The 21772-nt window shown below is 44.0% G+C and overlaps 1 protein-coding gene across 1 annotated transcript in view; it reads left to right on the forward strand.

Annotated features, from left to right (window-relative positions):
* KIF23 (kinesin family member 23) overlaps positions 1-21772 on the forward strand; it is a 1082389-nt gene that overhangs the window by 823580 nt on the left and 237037 nt on the right. Inside the window, exon 20 of the mRNA XM_044076375.1 lies at positions 7472-7723. Coding sequence (XP_043932310.1) covers positions 7472-7723 — 252 coding nt within the window. The remainder of the gene's footprint in view (positions 1-7471; positions 7724-21772) is intronic.

Raw genomic sequence — 21772 nt, forward strand, 5'->3', positions numbered from 1 at the left:
TCTTTTTGGTAAAATGTCTAAGGAAGTTAAAACCTCCGGTTTTAAAAAGTGTGACTCATGCTGTCAGAAGATGTGTTTGACAGATGGGCACACTAGTTGTGTTTACTGACTTGGGGGGCTCTGCACCTGCAGGACTCTTGTGCTATTTGTCATGCTTTTAGTTCAAGGGTCCTGCATGAGCGGAAAAACAAGCTTAACCTCCGTGGATTGTTAAAACAGGATTCTCCTGCTAAAGCATCTCAGCCAGTGAAACCTTTGAAACCAGTCAAGCCGTCTGCTCCATGTTCGGAACCGACCTGTGAGCCTGACAAACCAAGTGTGTCGGCAACATCTGGCACCAACAAGACGACCCCTCCATCTGCTCCAATTGTTACTTCGGAGTCACAAATGAGCTAGGTCTACTTCATTGGAGCCGATTCACTCTGTGCCACAGTCACCCTTGCTTCAAAGTAAGTCTGGTCATCGCTCATTTTCCCACTCCTCTCTCCTCGAGGTTATCGGATCAGGATGTGGAGAGTGTGGTCAGTAGGTTGCTGAAGTCACAGGCCCTTGCTAAAATGCTTTCGAGCCCGCCTCAACGGGCGTCTGCTCCATTCGCTTCAGTTTCGATCCCTCCTCCAACTATGCTTAGTTCGGAGCCAGAGTCCATGGACACTCTGATAGTGGTTCCTTCGGCTCCAATGACATCCTCTTCGGCTCCGACTTTGGCTCCGATCACCTCAGTTCTGCCTCCCATAGAGGTATCTGGACACCGTAGCTCTCGTCAGCTCCGAGAGGGGAAGTTGCATCGAACCATTGTCCGACCCCACTCTCCCTCTTGGAGTGTCGGCTCAGTTGAGCTTAGCTCCCACATCGGCCTCATAGCCATCGCCCTCGGCGCAGGGTGGGATTCCTGTCTCTTCGGAGCTGGAGCCTTCCTTGTGTCGAGACCGCGGCGCCTTTGAGGTCATGCGGGGAAAGTGCTGTCCCCACAGACAGCTCCACTATTGGCTCCATCGGCTCTGTCCCCCTCGGTGCCTGTGACAACCGCTGCTCCTCCTCCAGCCCCAAACCTATGCCCCAGGATACCCCATTGGGTGAAAACTCTTCTTCCGAAACCTCCCCAGAGCATTCTGAGCAAGCTTTCTGGAAGAAAAAGTGCAAGACGAATCACCAAGACTCCCCTGAGTCTTTCACCTTAGATACAGACCTGGATGAATCGGAGAGGTCCCCCTCTGAAGAGGTTTCCTTTTCGGACATCCTTGAGATTCTTAGGCAGAGGCATAGCTGGACTTCCCTAGCCCCCTCTGAGGATGAGCCTTTATACCTGGACACATTTGGTTCCCGTCCTTCCACTTCCTGGGTGTCTCCGCCTTTTGATCCACTCATGTCTGTAATGTCTCGAAAGGCTTGGTCAGCTCCAGATTCCATGGAACCTGTGCCGAGGAGACCCAATACATTCATTACAGCTCCCCAAGACGAACAATTCTTAACTAAAGGTGTCCCAGTTGATGCCATGGTGGTAGCAGCAGCCACAAAGAGAGAGTTAGCGGAAACCTCCATCTGTCCATCCACCGAATACTCTCGTACGATGGACAGATATGGGAAGCGGATGTGTTCATCAGCGACCTTCTCCCTTAGGTCCCTGAACTATCTTTCCCATTTTACTAGGCTTCAGAGGGATCTCCTAAAAGAGCTTGGAGATGCCCTACAAGATTCCACAGCTGAGGGAGCTTCAGCCAAGGTAGCTACCCAGCTGGCGACTCTTAATTCAATAGTTAACTCATCCATGAGGCTTATTTTATAAGCAGCAGATGGAGCGAGTAGAGCTGCAGGAACAGGAGTGGCTCTTAGGAGACATTCTTGGCTGCGGCTGTGTCAGTTTGCGGAACCTTTCAGAGCGTCCTTCACCAATACCCCCTTTAATGGCTTCTCTCTCTTTGGGCCTCAGGTGAAAGACATGCTTACCAAGTACCAGCAGGAAGGCAAGACGCACTCTGATGTCGGAGTCTGTTTTTCCACTCCTACCAGACCATACCCAAAGGGTCAGAAGGGTGGAAAGATGTGGTTTCGAAAATCCCAGGGAACTTTGCCTGATGCACGTGGTGATTTTTCCCCCAGGGGCAGAGGGGGAAATAATAATGGCAGGCACCGCCCTCGTGGCAGAGGGGGTCCGCAAAATCAGGGTGACAGAGATACGTTCTCTTCCAAACCCTATCAACATCCCTGAAGGGATGCCCGACTGCTCAACTCTGGAGGCAGTCAGGGGAAGGCTTTCATTGTACTCAATCGCCTGGCAAAATATTACAAAAGACAAATGGGTACTAGCCATTATATCCGGAGGTTACAAGATTCCCTTTCATCAACCCCCTTTTGTTTAAAAAAAAAATCCCAGATGTTCCACCCAGTCTAAGGGATCAGGCAGTCAGAAGTTTCAAGACTGCTAGAAAAAAAGAGCCATCCAGGAAGTCCCCCACAGACCAAGTAGGATCTGGAACTTACTCAAGATTCTTTTTAGTGCCCAAAAAGACAGGAGACTGGAGACCAATTCTGGATCTCAGCAGGTTAATCAAATCTGTATAAAAAGAAAAGTTCCGGATGGTAACACTGCAGTCCATTCTCCCCTTTCTGGGTCAGGGCAATTGGATGTGCTCCATAGATCTTCAGGATGCGTACTATCATATAAAAATGGACAGACTATCCAGGAGATTTCTACGCTTCCGGCTAGGGGCCAGTCATTACCAGTTCAGAGCTCTGCCCTTTGGTCTCACCACAGCTCCAAGGGTGTTCACCAAATGCATGGCAGTAGTCACGGCTCACCTGAGACATCTAGGATTCCAGGTGTTCCCTTATCTGGATAACTGGCTCCTCGCTGCTACCACCAGGCAACAACTTAGAGGCACAAGATTATACCATCACATCCTGTGCTCAACTAGGCATCACAATAAACTTTGAAAAATCTGCCTTGTTGCCCTGTCAGTCTATTACATACATAGGAGCAGAGCTAAACACAAGAAAAATTATTGTAAAATTGCCTCAGGAAAGAGTTTCCATTATTTGAAAACAGGTGTCACTTCTCCTGAGGAGCAAAAGAATTTGTCAAATATGTTCTTCAAGCTCTAGGGTCCATGGCAGCGGCCATTCTTCTAGTTCCCTTAGTACGCTTTCACATGAGAATCCTTCAGTGGCTTCTTTTCACACAATGGTCCTTCCAGGAATTACCCATGTCTCACATGATGCTAATTACGGAATCTTGCAAAAGACACCTTTCCTGGTGGATGGTCTCCCCACTCCTTACTCAGGGCAGACCTTTCATGGAACCCCATCCGGTCACCACAGTGACCACAGATGCTTCCCTGATTGGGGGGGGGGGGGGGCATTATCTAGGGAAGACAGTCCAAGACACTTGGCAACCTCTCAAATACACTTGCAAATCAACGTACTGGAGATGAGCAGTGCTCCTAGCATTGCAAGCTCTTCAAGACTCTCTCTCTGCCGGGACTATTGCAATACAGAAGGACAATATGTCAGTGGTTTGGTACATCAACAAACAGGGTGGAACCAGGTCTTGCCCCTTGTGCCGAGAGGCCCTCAGACTGTGGCAATGGGCAATTTCCTCCCAACGTTTTCTGACAGCAGCGCATATCCTTGGGACATCCAATGTAATAGTGGACAGGCTCAGCAGGGCAATTCTCATGCCTCACGAGTGGTCTCTGAAACAGGAAATTGTGGATCTTATTTTCTGCAAATGGGGCCAGCCTTGCTGCGATCTCTTTGCCTCTCCCGTTAACAACAAATGCAGCAGCTACTTCTCCTTTGTTCCTTCTCCAGGTCAGACACCCAGGGACACTCTAGTCCATGATTGGCCTCAGGGACTCCTTTATACATTTCCCCCCTTTCCCCTAATTTCAAAAGTCATGCAGAAAGCAAAATCGTTGGGTTGCAAAATGATCCTCATTGCCCCCTGTTGGCCTCGACAGATTTGGTTTCCGTTCCTTCACCCCCACCTTCTAGTCCAGTCTTGGATTCTGGATCCAGTACCGGACCTCTTGATTCATCAGTCAGGCAGGGACTATACCAGTCCCTCCAATCTCTCAAGCTCACAGCTTGGTTACTCCACTTCCAATCCTAGCCAGGCTTCCCAATATTTCCCCAGCAGTGGCGTGATAGTTTCCTCCCATAAGACAAATACAAGGAAAGTCTATGCTAGCAAATGGAAAAGATTCTCTTACTAGGCAGAATCCAGAAATTTAGATCCTTTTACAGCTCCTATACACGAGATTTTGGATTTCTTAGCAGAACTGTTTCATTCTGGTGCAGCGGCTGCTACCATCAGAGTACAATTAGCTGCCATTTCAAATTTTCATGTCGGAGTTTCTAACTCCAGCATAATGTCTCTCAAACTCTGCAAGGCCTTCATGGGAGGTACATCTCTACTTAGACCCCCAGTAAAAGAGCCCCTTCCACCTTGGGATCTCAATTTGGTTCTGGCCTCCTTGATACTGCCACCCTTTGAACCAGCAGTATCATGTTTCTTGAAATTTCTTTCTTGGAAAACTCTTTTCTTAGTTGCTATTACTTCTGCCAGACGTGTTTCAGAACTTCATGCACTGTGTTCGCCCTCCATACCTAGTTTTTCACAGAGTTTCTCTGAGAACCAGCCCATCTTTTCTACCTAAAGTTTGTTCAGAACACAATTTGAATCAATCCATTGACCTTCCTGTCTTTTTCCCTAATCATTCCAACAAGGCAGAATACAGATTACACCAATTGGATGTGCATAGACAACTGCGTTTCTATCTCCATAGAACTTAAGAGATGAGAAAATCAGATCAGTTCCTTTCATTTGCTAACAACAAACAAGGCCTTCCAGTTTCTAAAGTAACATTGTCAAAATGGTTATCAGACACCATAGCCTATACCTACCATTTGCGACAAAAAGATCTTCCAACAAAAACCCAAAGGTCATTCAACCAGGTCAGTAGCTACTTCGGTAGCATTTCAATCTAGATTGCCCATAGATTCAATTTGTGCAGCAGCTGCTTGGGCAGATCCTCATACATTCATTTCTCATTACAAAGTAGATGTGGTCTCCCGGGGCAGGGCTTCCTTTGGTTCCACGGTTCTGAAGAGTCTGTTCCAATGAGCCACCCGGGATTGAGGTGATAGGGACACTGTCCCATCCAGCAAGAACGAAGGTGAGATTGGACAACTTAACATAAAAAGTTTTGTACCTACCATAACATTCCATGTTAGTTGTCCATCTTGCCTTCCTTCTTGCGTCCCTCCCTCCGTCCCCCTTCCTTGAGGATTGAGAGGAGTTTCTCAATGGTTTCACTGGTTAATTTGTTTTGTTGTTAGTTGCTTCCCAACCAAACTATGACAATTAACTGTATATCCAGGTCTATTAATGGATTATTTTCTATAATTACGTCTAGTGTGAGCTATCTCAAACGAGATCTGGGTAGCTGACGCTGGGCATTCTGTGATAAGGGGTAGCCTCGAGCCAATAAAGTGCTCTCGAGCTATAGAAAGTGGCCGAGTCGGAGCCGAAGATCAGCTACGAAACCCATCCAGCAAGAAGGAAGGCGAGACGAAGGACAACTAACGTGGAACGTTATGGTAGGTACATAACTTTTTTATGTCTAGGAACACATGGTTTTCATTGGAAAATGGCAATCACCAAAGTTATGATTTGCTTTACTTGCAGTAGGTAATGCTATTAAATGCATGGAACGTTGTTGCAGTTCATGTGTGTAGCTCCAACAGTAGTTTTAAGTTTTTGCAGGACTTCATATTGCTACAGTTTTTAGAAAGACATTTCACTACTTGTACTTGGATCATATCCAGAAGTGTAAGTAAATGACTTTGTTCTCTCTCTGTGCAATTTGGTTATTTTTAGTGCCTAGTTATGTTCATCTGATTTTAGGGGTGTTTTCTTATTTGTGGTACTAGTGGGATGGTTATAGGATACTCCTGTGTGCTGTTAGGCTGTTACAATGACAGTTTTTTTGTGACCCATTTTATGTTACTGCTTTTACATAATGGAGCGGTATATTGTCATAAATATGTACAAAGAGATTTAATTAAATATAATTAACAGTGGTTAATTTTTCATCCAGTTGCTTAGTTGCCATATAGTTTTCAAGTGTGAAGCTTAAGAGGCTAGTAAGACAGCCAGCCACTACTGTAGTGGATAACCATACTGTTAACCTACAGTTCTGTAACACTTATTCCACATGCCATTTGTGCTCCTCCTACTTCCCTTTGTTTCAGCACTACTGCCCAGCTGCAAATATGGCTAACCCTACAGACAATACCACCCAGGCCTCACCAACAAAACAATTGCCTAACTAATAGTAATTTATTGCTTGAGTGATAACCCCCCCCCCCAATTCTATCCCATATTTTCTGACTCGAAGACAATTGGAATAAGTGAAATTAGTATTGCATTGTCTGCATTAAATGCAGGTCTAGAAGCATCCTGAAGTTTTTGCAGCAGTGGGATGTTTAGGCAGGCTATATAAAGTACCATGAAGTTTCTCCTCTTGAAACTGATTTGTTCCCAGCATTGTTACCAAGGCTAGTATTATTGGTGTCCTTATAGAAGGCAGACAGGTGGACTTTGTTGCAAATGGATTATCTGAAGAATGAATATATGTATTCAGAAAGAGCACTGCTTCCTGGAAGATCATAATTTTAAGATCTTATTACTCCACTGACTTCAGTTTGAGCTTGAGAACTTGGTTTTCCTTTTTCTGCCTTGGTATTTGTCTTTATTCTTTACTGAAGATGTGAAGAGACTTGTTTGAATTTTAATCACCTGAGGTGGTTCTGTCATTTTTCTTCCCTTTGATTTGGCATATGGATCCTCGTTCTTAGTTTGCTGTAAGAAGTGTTATTTGAGGTCCTGATGCCTTTTTGTGTCCTACACTAGAATGTGATCCATTACAGTAAGTTCTGTGGCTTTGCTTTTTACACTTTTTTATGCCCTAATCTACAAATACAAGCATCCTTTGTTGACCTTTTCTTTCAGTGCCAATGGAGAAACTCTCCCCTGTTTTTTGCATTATAAATTATTCTTTAACCTGCTTTGTAGCTGTAAACTTTGAGGTCACTAATTGCATTGGGTAACTATGTAATATTTTAAATACTTTACATTGCTCATTTTATTGAACTGTATCACTTGTAGAAATTGCTGTGAACACCCTGGTAAGTATTTAAACCTAATTAAGCATGCCATCCCTTTCAGTGGCTTAGTGCATCTGTCCTAGTCAATGGTTTTCAAGTAAAAAAGTGTCTTCATTTAGAAAAGCAAGGAGTTGAGAGATGTATTGAATGTATGATTCTTGAATTTCTAAACTGAATTTTACCCAAATATTTGTAAAAGTTGTCCACAAAGCATCAGTGTTTTAATGAGATTTAAAGTACTGGCCATGTGTTTTACTAATTTTGTTCCCATTTCTGATTTCCTTGCAAATTTTATTCTCAGCTCAACAGCCAACCACTTCAGCATATGCGCTCCAGCTCCTGTAACAGTATTTCTGTGTCTTCCTGTATTTCTGCATGGGAGCAGAAAATTCCTCATTACACCAAACAGGCTTTTACAAGGGATAGGCAAGAAGAACCAGAACTTACTAGGAATTATGTACAGAGCAGGAGACGAGGGATGTGCCGAATCGGAGATAGTGAAGTTCCAGCTTTTAACAGTGAACTAGAAGTAGAAGATGATCCATGTTGCAGGGTTAGTTTACATGTAGTTTAGTAGTTGCATTTTAGTTTCATAGCAGTAGTTTAGTAATCCCACTTAATTGCATTTGTTTTAGAAACTTTAAGTGCTGTTATTTATGCTGAAAATTTACTTCTTTAGCATAGACTGAAACATGCCAGTTTCTCTTAACAGAACCTGTGTGTAAAATACTTTTAAATTATTAGTAGTTAGTCTTAAAATGTTTTCTTGGTATGAATCAAATTGTGTGTTTAATTCAAATTTTTCATGAGCTGTCTTAAGATTGGATTAATTCTCCTCGGAGTGGTTCAGCTGCAGACAAAAGTGCACATTTTCTCAGTTTTCTTTCCTTGTATTCCCCTTCGTATCTCTCTCTCTGTCTCTCATACTCGCGCAAATCATAATATTGCTTACCCACTATCAACAAGTCTACTACCATTGCTGTTTGACTATTTCTGCCTTGGTGGTATTAAGGAAAGTCTTGACTGTGGCTTAGGCAACCTGAGTTAAAATTGCTCTTGGGTACTTGACAGCACAGGTAGAGAATGTAGGCATCCCTGTCTGAGGGGTTGCATTCAGGGGCATATTTGGGCGATTTCTGTATTGGAGGCTGGAGAAGCATCTGTGCAGAGTGCCTACTATCGGTGAGCAGGGGCTGTTGCTGATATCAATTCCTTATGAAAGTGAAGTGTGGTACACTGGTGATGCCCATTGCATGTTCTGTTCATGCGTTGGTACTAGATGCACAAAGTATTAGGGCCAAAAAGCAAAACAAAATAAAATCTTGAACCACCATGATGCCATTCTAAATGATGGCCCTTCTTCCTTACCTTCACTCTCCTTCATGGTAGAACGAATAAGGCTGTTGGTTGAGAGGGGACTGAGCTGTAGGCAGCAAGGCAAGGAGGACAAAAGTCATTTATTTTGACTTTCAAGACTTTTCTAGAATTTTGCAACCTAACAGAGATGAAGTATGAAGGCTTTTCTGTCTACTGACACCTTACACTAAGGAAGCAGGCCTATAGTATAGCTGGAGTTCAAGCTTAGACCTCCAGGTTAGCTTCCGTCTCAAAAATCATCTGGCCAGTTAACAGCCTCTATTAATGTGTGTTCTGTGTAAGATGGAGTCCATCACTTTGATTTGTAACCTGATAGTTACTTGATCCAGGGGAAGGTCCAGCTGAAGAGGATTTATCCCCTGGTCTTCTCCTCCTTGGGGTTGAATCCTGTGTTGAAGATGAGTCCAGAGCATCCCCAAGCCCCTTGCCATCATTGCTATTTGTGGTTGCTAATGGCTCTGAATGTTGTTCCTCCATAGCAGGTATGAATATTAAATTTAGACTTCAGGTGCTTCCTCCCCATGCTTCTGCTTCTAAAGAGCCAGATTTACACTTGCCTGCAGTAGTCAGATGATGTGTTTTGTTACAGGGCTCCTGCCAGAAATGTTCATGCTTCCCTGTGTTACTGATTTTGAACATTTAATTGCCTGTTGAGTATTGATGTGTTAGAAATAGTTTAACTGAACTACACTTCCTCCCCGTCTTCCATCAGCATGTATACAGGACTTTGCATTCTTTTTCATCCTTGCATGAGACCATTTCCCATCCTACTCCAGTTATGTTAGTGCACTTAGTCAGGGTCACTGCAGCAAACGTTCTCTCAGGTTAATTATTGTTGAAAGTACTGAGACATTTAAAAGGTGTTAATTGAAGAGCAGGATGAGAAGTAACAAGCATGCAAATGCTACCAAAAATGGGGATAAAAATCTGTGGTGTGGAATGGTAGAAATTTTATCGGATGTATCTGGAAGTAGAACACATTTGGAGGAGATTGCTTTATTTAAAAGGAAATTTGAAATGTCTGCACACCGCACAGAATGATTTCTTTACCTCTGTGTTAAAACTGCTTCAGTAAGTGGTGCAGTGGTTAACATTGTCGCCTCACAGCAAGAGGTTCTCTGGTTCCATTCTCTGCTGGGGTGCCTTCTGTGTGGAGTCTGCATGTCCTCCCTGCATTTGTGAGTTTCATATGGGTGCTCTGGTTTCCTCCTACATTCCAAATACCTGCATCTGGAGCGTTTCTCCCTGGGTCTTACTGAAAATGGGCTCTGTCCCAAATGAACTTTCCTGGTAAATTAAAATAAAGCAGACTGCCAGTATGGAAAGATTTAATCTCTTAAACATGAGACATAACAGGAGCAAATGGCTTGGCAAAATAATGTTTAGACATGGGGAGCATGCTGCTTATCTTAGAGCTGGTGTGGTTAAACCAGCAAAACTTTGTTGAATTGAAAATTTAATCTGTGGAGGTGAGTCACTGCAAAGAGGATGCCACTCCCTACTCACTAGTGCAGAGATCACACTGTTGGTTATAAGTATTAGGGAGCATAGAGGCATGGCCATCTGCATCTGGGCTTATTGTATGAATTTCAAATGGTCATCTGGTATTTAAAGGCCCATTAGAGAAGAAGCAGAGAAAGAACCAGGCCCTTCTCTCTCTCTCTCCAGATTTTGTTTGCAAAATGATAGTTAAAGCTATCTGGGGCATAAAAATACAGGTGCAAGTGGCTAGTTCTCCAATCCCTTTGGTAAAGTGGCACAACAAAAGTTTATCAGAGCCCTAGCTCTGTTACGTTTTTCCATCTGCCTTACCTCTTCACTTGTTAAGGTATTTTTCTAACACCCTGATATGGAGTCTTGTGCCAAGACCAGCACCCTGGGTGTTGATTGTGACCCTGATGCCTCAGTAACTACACTCTCTCAGGCCGATACCAGTTATGCCACAAAATCAGTACACAATGTTGATCTGCCTGATACCATATCGGTACCAGTGATAGTTTCCCAGTGCTAAATACAAGTCCTAGATGCTATGTTTTTACCCTGAGCAGTCCTCGCCTCTTCACTTGCTACACAATGTCTCCACCTCCTTGACACTGAGGATGTTTATCATGTTACACTGCTGCAGTTATTACACTTGGGTTATCCTGCCGTCAGGCGGTTCCCCAGTCGGCCTGAGTTCCAAAGTCTTGGTCCGGCGTCGGTTGCTGTCGCCTCCTCCCTGATGTCAGTGCGACAGGGGTATACAAGATGCAGCCGACGCCATTTTCTTCAGTCTTTCTTGCCGCGCGGTGCCCGAAGCAAAAGCAGTTCGCAAGTGCCGGTCAGCCGTCTACTGAGATTTTCATTCCAAATCCAGAACCAAAGTCTTCTACAAAGCTAAGTACCCCGTTGGGGAAACTTTTTCTTGCCTCAGACCGATGTCAGTAAAAGTTAATAACTATTTCTTGTGGGAAGCAAATACCTCATAAGGATTTTCATTCCTATTGTATCCCATGCCTAGGCCCAGACCACAACGTCACTGGTTGTCAGTTTTGCACTAGGTTTAACAAGCGCACTATTAAACGTCTGTTTGATTTTGCCCGACATTATTTTGGTAGAAAATTCAGTTATACCATGCCGTCGGAACTTCCGACGACCGGAATACACAAAAAGTGCAAAGACAAGGATAGGTATCAGAGGCCCAAAACTGACGACGAAGCCTCTTCTTGGCCAGTCGCCGGTTCTCTGGTTTTCAGCGAGGTGCCTTCGCAGCCCCTGACTACCACTTCTGTAGAACCACAGGCCGCCTCTGACTCCCACGTGGAGATGGCTGGGCCTTCGGACGCACAAGTTATTCAGCCTTCCGAGACTAATCAGAGGGATCCGGAGTAGCTGAGCAACCCACAGCTTCAGACCTACTCAGTTAAGCATTAAACCCTCAGCTAAGTCTATGCCTCCTTTAAAATCAAAGAAACAAATACAGCATTCTCCAGGGCAGGCCTCCATGCCTAAGAAACAAATGCTCAAAATGGCCGAAGACCTAATCACTCTGATCAGGGGGTCCCATCCCCCTCCTGATAAAAGGCCTAGACAGGATGCAGACTATGACTCATCCGACCAGGTGTCCATCTCCATCTCTTCTGATTCATCCTCAGACCTAGGATACTCTTTACTCCCTTATGAGGATTCTGATGCTGAGGAATCAATTCCATCAGCCTCACCGCCTGAGGACTACTCCTTTGGGGAAACCCTACATACCATGAGGGGAGCATTTCCACTGGGAAGAAATGGCTCAGAGACTTCCTTTTATTACCTCAGTACACACACCCCTTGCTATCCCGCCAGTGTTAGTGTGGATGATGTGTATACTGAATCCAGCTTAAATCCGGATTCCTTACCTCCAGCCCCTGTTAAACCTGACAGATACTACAGAGTCCCTGACTCACATAAATTTTCTGTATAAAAGCCCTGTAGCTGACCCTGAAACTATTTCTCAGGTACCCAAAGGAGTTAAGGCCTCATTAGCCAAGAATCCAGTTCCCTCTGACAGAGATTCCAGAGCATTAGACAGATGGGGAAAGAAAGAATATACGTCTGCAACTTTAGCAATGAGAGCCTTAAATTGCCAGTTTCACATGCTAAAATATCAGCAATTGTTACTGTCTCAGTTCAAACAAAAAATGCTACCAGAATCAGATCCTCCTAATTTTAAAGAGATGCAGGATTTATTGCATGCAGCTGAACAAGTGGGAAAGCATACTTTACAATGTGGCTTTGATTCTCTAGAGGCCTCCTGCAGAGCAGCAGTTACAGGCTCTGTCATTAGAAGACATGCTTGGTTAAAAGAACATACGTTACCAGATCATGTTAAAGCAAAATTATTGGATGCACCTTTGCAGCAGGGTGTGTTATTTGGAGTTAAGGCAGAAGAGGTATTAAAGAAAATGGAGGATAAGGCAAAATCTATGCAAACGGTGAAGGATTTCTTACAGGTTCAGCCTCCTAGATTTAGCAGAAACTGGCCAACTAAGAATTGGTCCTTTCCAATTACAGACAGACCTCAAAGGGGGAAGATACAGACGTCCAAGAGGTAGAGGTCAAACACAAGGTCCTTATAGGCCTCGACAATGGGTTGCATCAGGCCATAAAGAAGGGGAAGACAGGCCCCAACCATATAAAAAGCAGCTCCAATGACTTCCCACTACAGCTGCCAAACAAATCCCTCTTGGCAGCCCCCTTGGGAGGAAAACTGGCACTATTCTACCACAATTGGCAAATGATCACCAAAGACAAATGGGTTCACAACATTGTATTTCAAGGTTACAGGTTCCACTTTCACACACTGCCAAGGTTGAAAGGAATGCCAAATCTGCCACTAAATCAATGGGCAGAGGCTCAAAAACAAATTACAGCACTCGTGGATATGAGAGCTATTCCAAAGGTACCATCACAGGAGCAAGGACAAGGATTCTACTCAAGACTTTTTCTGGTACACAGAAAGGACAAAGCCTAGAGGCCCATTCTGAATCTTTCATCTCTAAACACTTACCTGGATGTTCCGAAATTCAAAATGTTGACATTACAGCAGCTTCTTCCCATGCTGGGCAAGAAAGCTTGGCTCGCGACTTTGGACCTCAGAGACATACCTGCATGTCCCTATCAGACAAAACTGCAGAAGATACCTCAGATTCATAGCTGGTTCAATGCACTACCAATTCTCTGCACTGCCCTTTGGCTTATCTACTGCGCCCAGGGTCTTCACAAAGTGCCTAGCACCAGTAATTGCATTTTGCAGACAGAAAGGAATTCAAATTTATCCGTACCTGGACGACTGCCTGATTCAAGCAGAGAGCAAAGACATTCTTCTAAAGCATCTGGCGTTTGTAAAAAAGTTGCTAAGTTGCCTGGGGTACACAGTAAACGAAAGTAAATCAAAACTAATGCCCTCACAAGAGATTATATTCCTGGGTGCCAGCTTGAACACAACTGCCCAGATGGCTTATCTCACGCCAGACAAGCAAAGACAACTGACTCAATACTTTCAATTGATGGCAACAAAGACCCAACTCCCTGCAAGAAAAATTCTGCAGGCCTTGGGTTACATGGCATCCTGCATACTAATTCCATATGCCAAGCTGCATATGAGGAAACTACAATGGTACCTAAAGAATGTATGGTCTCAACACTAACTCCCTGCAAGAAAAATTCTGCAGGCCTTGGGTTACATGGCATCCTGCATACTAATTCCATATGCCAAGCTGCATATGAGGAAACTACAATGGTACCTAAAGAATGTATGGTCTCAACACTGTCAAGTTTAGAAACAGTTATAGCACTAATCTCATGCCTTCAACAGGAGTTTTAATGGTGGGCTCAAGCTTGTTACCTCAACAAGGGACAGCCTTTTACACAACCCACAGCCAGGCAAACACTGACAACAGATGCATCAGATTACGCCTGGGGGGCACACGCGGCAGGCAAATGTATTCAGGGCACGTGGCCCGCAGAACAAAGGCATCTTCACATCAATCAAAAAGAGATGCTAGCTGTACAAAATGCAATTATAGCTTTCAAGGACCTGCTGCATCCAGGACAACTACTGCTAAAGACAGACAACACTACAGTTATGTGGTACATAAGCAAGGGGGCACTCACTCCTACCCCCCTATGCAGACAAGCCATGACCTTGTGGAACACAGCTATAAACCTTCAAGTTCATCTGCAAGCACAATTCCTGCCAGGAGAGAAAAACATACTGGCAGATGACTTAAGCAGAAACATCATGGATCCCCACGAATGGGAATTAAATCCACAAATATTCTGAATGATAACACAGAAATGGTGAAGCCCGGACCTAGATCTGTTTGCATCCCCAATAAACTGCCAGCTACAAAAATTCTGCACAAGGAGTTACCATCCACAAGCATGGAAAGTGGATGCCCTCTCATACAGCTGGGAGAACCTGCAAGTATACGCTTTCCCACCACTACCTCTCTTGCCAAAGGTACTCATAAAAGCCAGGCAAGAAGAGCCAAAGATGATCCTGATTGCACCAGACTGTTCACGCCAGCACTGGTACCCAATCTTAAGGAGCTTAGCACAAGAACCACCCTGGATTTTGCCTCAAATCCCATATCTGCTGACTCAGCACAACAATCAAATACTACACAGCCAGCTAAAGACCTTAAACCTAGCTGCATGGAAGATTCCTTAGTCAAGCAAGCAATGCCTCTCACCAAAGCTGTTATGGATGTCATTCTGGAGGCCAGAAGGCCAAGTACCAGGAAAGCCTATTCGGATAAATGGAAGAGATTCTGTGCCTGGAACCAAGCTCACAGCCTTGACCCTCTTGTCCCAAACATTCCTCAGATACTACAGTACTTAACTGAGATGCTGGACAAAGGCCTCTCCTTCTCATCCATCAAGATCCACACCTCTGCCATCTCTGCTCATTACAACATGGATCCACCAATTTTCTCTAATCCTCTGTTAAAACAGTACCTCAGAGGGGCTAAAACATAAGACCGCCCAGAGCACCTACTCCAACTTGGGACCTCAACTTTGTTTTGGAAAAACTAACTTTACCTCCTTTTGAGCCAGCTAACACAGCAGAATTAAAATATATCTCTTGGAAAACTGCTCTGCTCCTGGCAATAACATCAGCACGAAGAGTTTCAGAATTACAGGCACTAATGGCAGTGGAACCTTTCCTCATTTTCCACCAGGACAGGGTGTCTTTAAGAACTAACCCTACGTTTATGCCAAAGGTGGTATCCAGTGTGGCTCTAAACCAAACTATTCACCTGACAACTTTTTATCCTAAACCACAGAATAAAGGGGAGAGACTACTGCACTCTTTGGACATTCACAGACAGTTACGCTTCTACTTGGACAAAACCAAAGCTTTCAGAAAATCTGAGCAATTATTGGTTAGCATATGCTGCATGAACACAGGGAAAAGCCATTTCAAAACAGACTATTTCCAAATGGGTAGGACATTGCATACGTTTCTGCTACACATACCATGGAAAACCTGTACCTAGCAGCATTAGATCTCACTCCACCAGGGCAACAGCCACTTCAACTGCCTACTTCAGGGGAGTACCTACCAAGGATATTTTGGAAGCAGCAGTTTGGAGTTCTGTACATACCTTCACCAAGCATTACCATCTGCCTCTATACTCTAAAGCCAGAGCTGGCTTCGCCACTGCAGTACTGCAGGGCCTTATAGCCACCCCTAATGCCTTATAGAACCAGCCACCCTACCTCAGCTTTGGGATTCTACCCAAGTGTAATGACTGCAGCAGTGTAACACGATGAACATAGTGCAGTTTTGTACCTACCATAAATGTAGATGTTCGAGTGTATACACTGCTGCAGTCCAGGTTACCCTCCCTCCTTCCCCTCTTACTGGCTGGTACGTACCTGTGTCTTCTACCCTTACTACTTATGGGGAGTATTTTCTGGTAGCTCTAAGTTGTTTTTTGATTTTCTTATGTATGTTTCATTAGCAGTTGGAATTGTCTACCTATTTGGAGGCACCTGACATCTGGGGCAAGAAAAACTGAAGAAAATGGCGTTGGCTGCATCTTGTATACCCCGTCGCACTGACGTCAGGGAGAAGGCGACAGCAACCGACGCCGGACCAAGACTTTGGAACTCAGGCCGACTGGGGAACCGCCTGACGGCAGGATAACCCAAGTGTAATGACTGCAGCAGTGTATACACTCGAACATCTACATTTATGGTAGGTAAAAAATGTACTTTTCTGGTGCTGAGGCCAGGATCCCAGGCAATGACCTTGACTTTACTGATCATGTGTTCTATCAAGTTGATATACTAGTGTCACTGCAATATCAGTAAACAGTGCCATTCTGCCCAGTGCTGTACCTGGTATTGATGTTGTGCCTGAGACAGTTCACTGTGGGATCTGTTCCAGCATTGACAGACTGCTTGGTGTCCGTGCCCTGTGCAGAATCCCTTCCGTCACTTGACTGTAGCCTGTGCTAAGCTGTATAAGGTAATCTCTGTGTCAGAATCATGGATTCTCACAGGTTAAGTTGGAACTAGTGCTGGCAAAGCTGACATCAGTATATCTGGTACACCTGATGCCAGCATCCACAGAACAAGTTATACCAACAGTGACACTTTTGCAGACCCATCAAAAGTATTACCACAACTTGTGGACTTGAAGAAATTGCACAGAACTTGCACCATGTTATTCTCCCAAAATTCTTCTGTGCAGTCCTTGTCATATTAAAAAAGTACTAAGGCTCATTTCCTCATCAAATCTTTACAACCCTACCCCAAAAAGCCTTGGAAGACCTATCAGAAAACTAAGCACACAAATATCAATATGTAATCTCCCATAACAGATTTGAATGACAAGGAGGATTATGGCTTTTGTCAGGTCAGATCCTGAATTTCTGTTCCATTTGCTGGAGAAAGGAGGGTGGCCCATGGAACTCCATCTCATAGATTCATAGGTTCATAGATTAGTACTAGGCTAACTATCCTCGTGGGCCATTTTAAGCCTAGCCAGTTCCTCCTTGAGAGAATCAAACCCTGCACCTTGTGTCTGTAAGCTAAACACTTTAACCATTATGCCAGCCTCTTTATATAAATAAGTGGTTACGGCTACATTAGAACCTTGAATGCCACCACACAAGCTAATTGCCCTAGTCCTTTGAACCACCCAAGCTCCCATCATTGCAGTGGAGGTTGCAACAGATGGTAGGCATATTGAAGAATGCCATCAAATGTGCTTGAGGCAACCCAGGCACAGAAACCCTTGTTCCCAAAAAAAGTCAATCAGGATATTTTGCCTGTTTAAGGATTGGGCAGTTTGATCAGGCTTCTGCTGCAGCCTTAACGAGGGCTGCAACTCCCGGGAACTTTATACAGTAGTCCTGAACAATGGACAGATTTGGGAGGTATGTATTATGCTTCACCCTGTCTTTGAGAAAGTTAAACTATCTAACCTACACAATGTGTTTCAAAAGAGGTGTCTCTGAAAGAATGTTCCATTTGATGGAGGGGCCTACCGAATGGCCTCAGGGGGGGAAAAAAAAACTAAAAGCCCCAGTGCACTACCTCCATGCATCCAGTGACTAACATGGTCTTTATTTATAATTGCCTGAGGGGTTAGTCCAGAGCCGCAGGAGCAGACACAGCTTGTGCCAATATACATACTATGGCACTGGCTGACTGATTTTGCATGGAACACCAAGGCAGCCTTTCTAGACCTCCCATTTTACAGAATCTATCTTCTTTTGTGATTATATTAGCAAACACCTTAAAGACATGGAGAAGCAGGTGAAAGCCCTCCTGGCTGAGAGTCTAAGTTGGGTAGTATATCAACAAACAAAGGGGATAGTCATTCTGTTCCCTTCTGCAGGGGAAGCCATGAATCTGTGGGACTGGGGTATATAGCTCTGATAGTGCACTTTCCATAAGACACCAACAACTTGGCAGACAAATTAAGCAGAAAACTGCTTCTTGTCATTTAGACCAGAATATAGCTTGCATTTCCATATGGGACCAACTGGCAATAGACCTTATTTGCATTCCTGTCAAAAATGTCACCATCTCCTCCCTGTTGCCATATTTCTCAACCTCTTATAGCTTTGTCCAGATTTCTTGCTCTAAATAACGGGGGGGGGGGGGGGGGGGCAAAATATGGACAGTTTTTAAATACTGCTCTTACAAACTTAAAAAAGTTGATAGAATAAAAGGTTTTGCACTCGCATGAATTTTCTGAAGGGTATGAAGGCTGATTCTCGAATGTCTGTCATTTTTTTAAATCAGTCCTAAGTGCTTTGCCAACAGTTTGTCAGAAAACTACAATTTTATGAGAACAGACGAAAAATATGAGGCAAAAATCAGAACATTCTGTGAAAATCTGTACAGTTGAGAGGAATGCTTGTTATCTCAACTTCAAACCAAATTGCAAGATATCCTGGTGGAGTTGAATGCTCAGGCTGTCCTTTGTCTTCTCCTCCCACCCCATGTGGAACTGATAATTAAAACATTCTAAAAACAACACAGACAGCAGCGAGCAGGTCGTGAATCCAGTCCTCACACAAAAGAGCAGAATACAAAAACAAGATTGAGGCACTGGAAAACACACAAGGGCGTTGAAAAACTTTCACCAGCTAGGCTTCATCAGGTGAGCATACATCAAATGAAAAAATACATAATTTAATTACTAAATTAAAATCACATGACATCAATTACACTCAAAAATTTAAGAAAAGGTTTTAAAGTAAAAGTATCATTGAGTCCTGGTGCTAGATGGGTGTTCATTCTCAAAATCCATTTCATTTCTTCATTCTCAGTTATTAACTTTATATCGCCCCTTCATAAGGACATATACACAACCTTCAAAGTCATAAATTTAAAACAATAATGTTCCCCTTTTTTCCAGTATGTGTTTACTGAGGGCAGTAGTGGTAAGTTTACGTCTTATATCACTTATATGACCAGCTTATACGGTCCTTACATTTCCTATTAGTCATACCCACATAATACCCTTCAAATGACTCACTTAGCTAGGTACATCACATTACTTGTATTACAATTCCCGTAAGCATACAAAATAAAATCTTTACCTGTAACAGGATGCTTAATAATTTTGTCTACATATATATGTTTGCAATAAACAGTTACTGCATTTAAATGTATCTTGTTTACTACTAGTAATGTTAAGAAAATGCTTAGGTTGCTCCTTATAACAAAGCTTTTGTTAAAGTGTAGAGTTACGCTTACAACCAACATTTTTTTTTTACCAGCTATGTGTCTCAGCTCTGGTACATCCTGTAGAGTAGGCCAATGCCGATTTATTATTCGTCTAACCATCTCAGTATTTTTGTTAAATGTTAGCATACATCTACCACTGTTCATAGTAGTGTTCACCCTAGTATTCGACTCATAATTGTCACTAAATGGTCGAGCATCATTATTTTCTCGTTGTTTAACATAATCACATGCTACATTGTTCCTTTTTAGAGTAGCCTCTATCTATAAAATCCTTACTCATACAATCAAGTTGCTTAGACATGTTAGTGTCTGCTGTATTAAGCCTGATCACCCTCTACATCTGATTCTTGAAAATATTTATAAACACAAACGGAGGAGGAGGATCCATACTACTACGATGTAAATAATTATTCCTTTTAACAATCTTTTTGTACAACTTTGAAAATTTCTTGTATTGTCCTTGTGTAATGTATTAAGAAATGTGATATTACTAGAGGAGATGTACTTAAACTTCAGACGTGGTCGTATTTATTTACTCAAGAAAATCCTAAAATATGGTAACATTCCCTTTCCATACAGCAAAAAGATAATCTACAAATCGCTTATAAAAACATATATAGTCCCTAAATGGATTTTGTGTAGATAATATATACATCTGAAGTTGTTAATCATCTTCCTATTCATCACTGATGGGTTTGGTTCCGAGCCCTCGGAACCGAGTCGGCCTTATACCAAGCTTGCATGCACCAAAAACTCTCGAGCTAAGCTGCTACCCACAATGCCCTTTACTTAGTTACCTCAGATCTCGTTTGCCGCAGAGCCATATAGCAGCGTTTCACCTAGCTCTCCAGCTAAGTGATTTTTCTTATACATTTACAAGTTGTTGTAAAAGTTTTTTCCTGTTTATAGTCTGTTCTTTGATATCTCTGTTGTTTCAGCTGTACCCACAGGTATCTTTTTATTACCACTGCTGGTATTTTCTTACTTTCTACCCTTGTGGTATCTTATTAGCATTGTTGGTATTGTCTCTCTCTTTACTTCTTTATTTCCTCCACTTTCCTCACTCTTTCTCTTTTGTGTGAGAGTGTGTTCTAAAATGTCTGAAAAGAAGGGAACTACGGGGTTTAAACTCTGCTCTTCTTGCAGTGGTAAACTTCCGAATAGTGACCTCCATGAAGAGTGTGTGTACTGTTTGGGGGTTCCGTATTTGTCGGCGAAACCCCCGTGTGATATTTGTGCTAGCTTCAGTCAGCGGATGCTGAATGAACGTCGTAATAAACTGATTTTGAAGGGCCTGCTTGCTTTGCCTTTTTTGGAGGCTATTTCTGCGACAGGTCTCATCCCCTCCTTCTGTGGACAAGAAACGTCCTCGCTCAGACCCCTCTTCACCGGCCGGTGACAGAGGTAAAAGCCGTAAACACAAAGCCCAAAAATCTTCCTCTGAGCACAGTACTGCCTCCTCGGTTCTGACTACTGCATCGGTACCGAGCTCGGCTCCAGCGAAGCTTACCGATGTCACCTAGTCGGTGCCTACCCTGACTCCGACTACGGCGCCATCAACTGGCCTGGTTCCGATCAGCTTGTCTGTTTGTCTCTGCACCATTGCCCATTTCCGCTCCAATACCAGTTCAGACAACCTCAGAACCGTTTTTGTCATCTACCCCTGTTGTGACCTCTGCTCCGAGCCCGTTCTCGGCTCCAACCATACCGTTGTTGCCAGTTTCTAAATTGGAGTCCTTGGTGCCGTTCTGTGATACACCATAGACCCGATACTCGTCGACTGTGGATCCGTTTGCTGGACAAGCCTGCAGCCCTTTTCTGGACCGGCCTGATTCCCCCTCAGGGGCATCAGTGAGATCCACCAGGAGTCTTTCAGAATTGGATGTGGTGCACCTTTTTGACCAGCTGCTGACCGCCAGGAGAATTTCTAATCCGCCTAAACCCTATCCCACTCCAGGCTTTGGGTCTATGACTCCAGTGACCCCCTACTTACTCTCCTCCCTTGGATCCTCAATTTCATGCTTGGGGGGGGGGTGGAACCTCCGGTTCCAGTATCGGTTCTGATGGTGTTGTCGGTCCCGACTTCAAATCCGATGGTGACTATGCTCCGAGTTTGCTCGAGGCTCTGTCCCCAGGGGGGCAGACCGTGTGGAACGGGGTGTGACCCCGGTTCAGATTTTCTTTTTTGGTTCCGGGTGATGGAGAGAGTGCTTGCTTCTAGCAATCCTCCTACTTTGGTTACCCCCCCCCAGTTCCTTCTGAGCCGCAGCTGTCAAAGGCCAGACCCCCAGGACTCCGAGAGCATAAGGCCCAGGAAAATCCCCTACCCAGGCTATTTCCCTTTCTGAGTCTTCTTCAGATGCTCCCACCGAAGAACCCCCTCGGAAACAGGTTTGTAAGAGGAAACACGTGGACTCCCCAGGGGGAGTCCCTCACGGAAGATACGGACTACGATGATGGGGAAGGGTTCCCCTCGGTCACCACCTGA

Source organism: Protopterus annectens, chromosome 7.part0 (assembly GCF_019279795.1).
Source record: "Protopterus annectens isolate FY-2018-M chromosome 7.part0, PAN1.0, whole genome shotgun sequence".
Classification (NCBI taxonomy): domain Eukaryota; kingdom Metazoa; phylum Chordata; order Ceratodontiformes; family Protopteridae; genus Protopterus; species Protopterus annectens.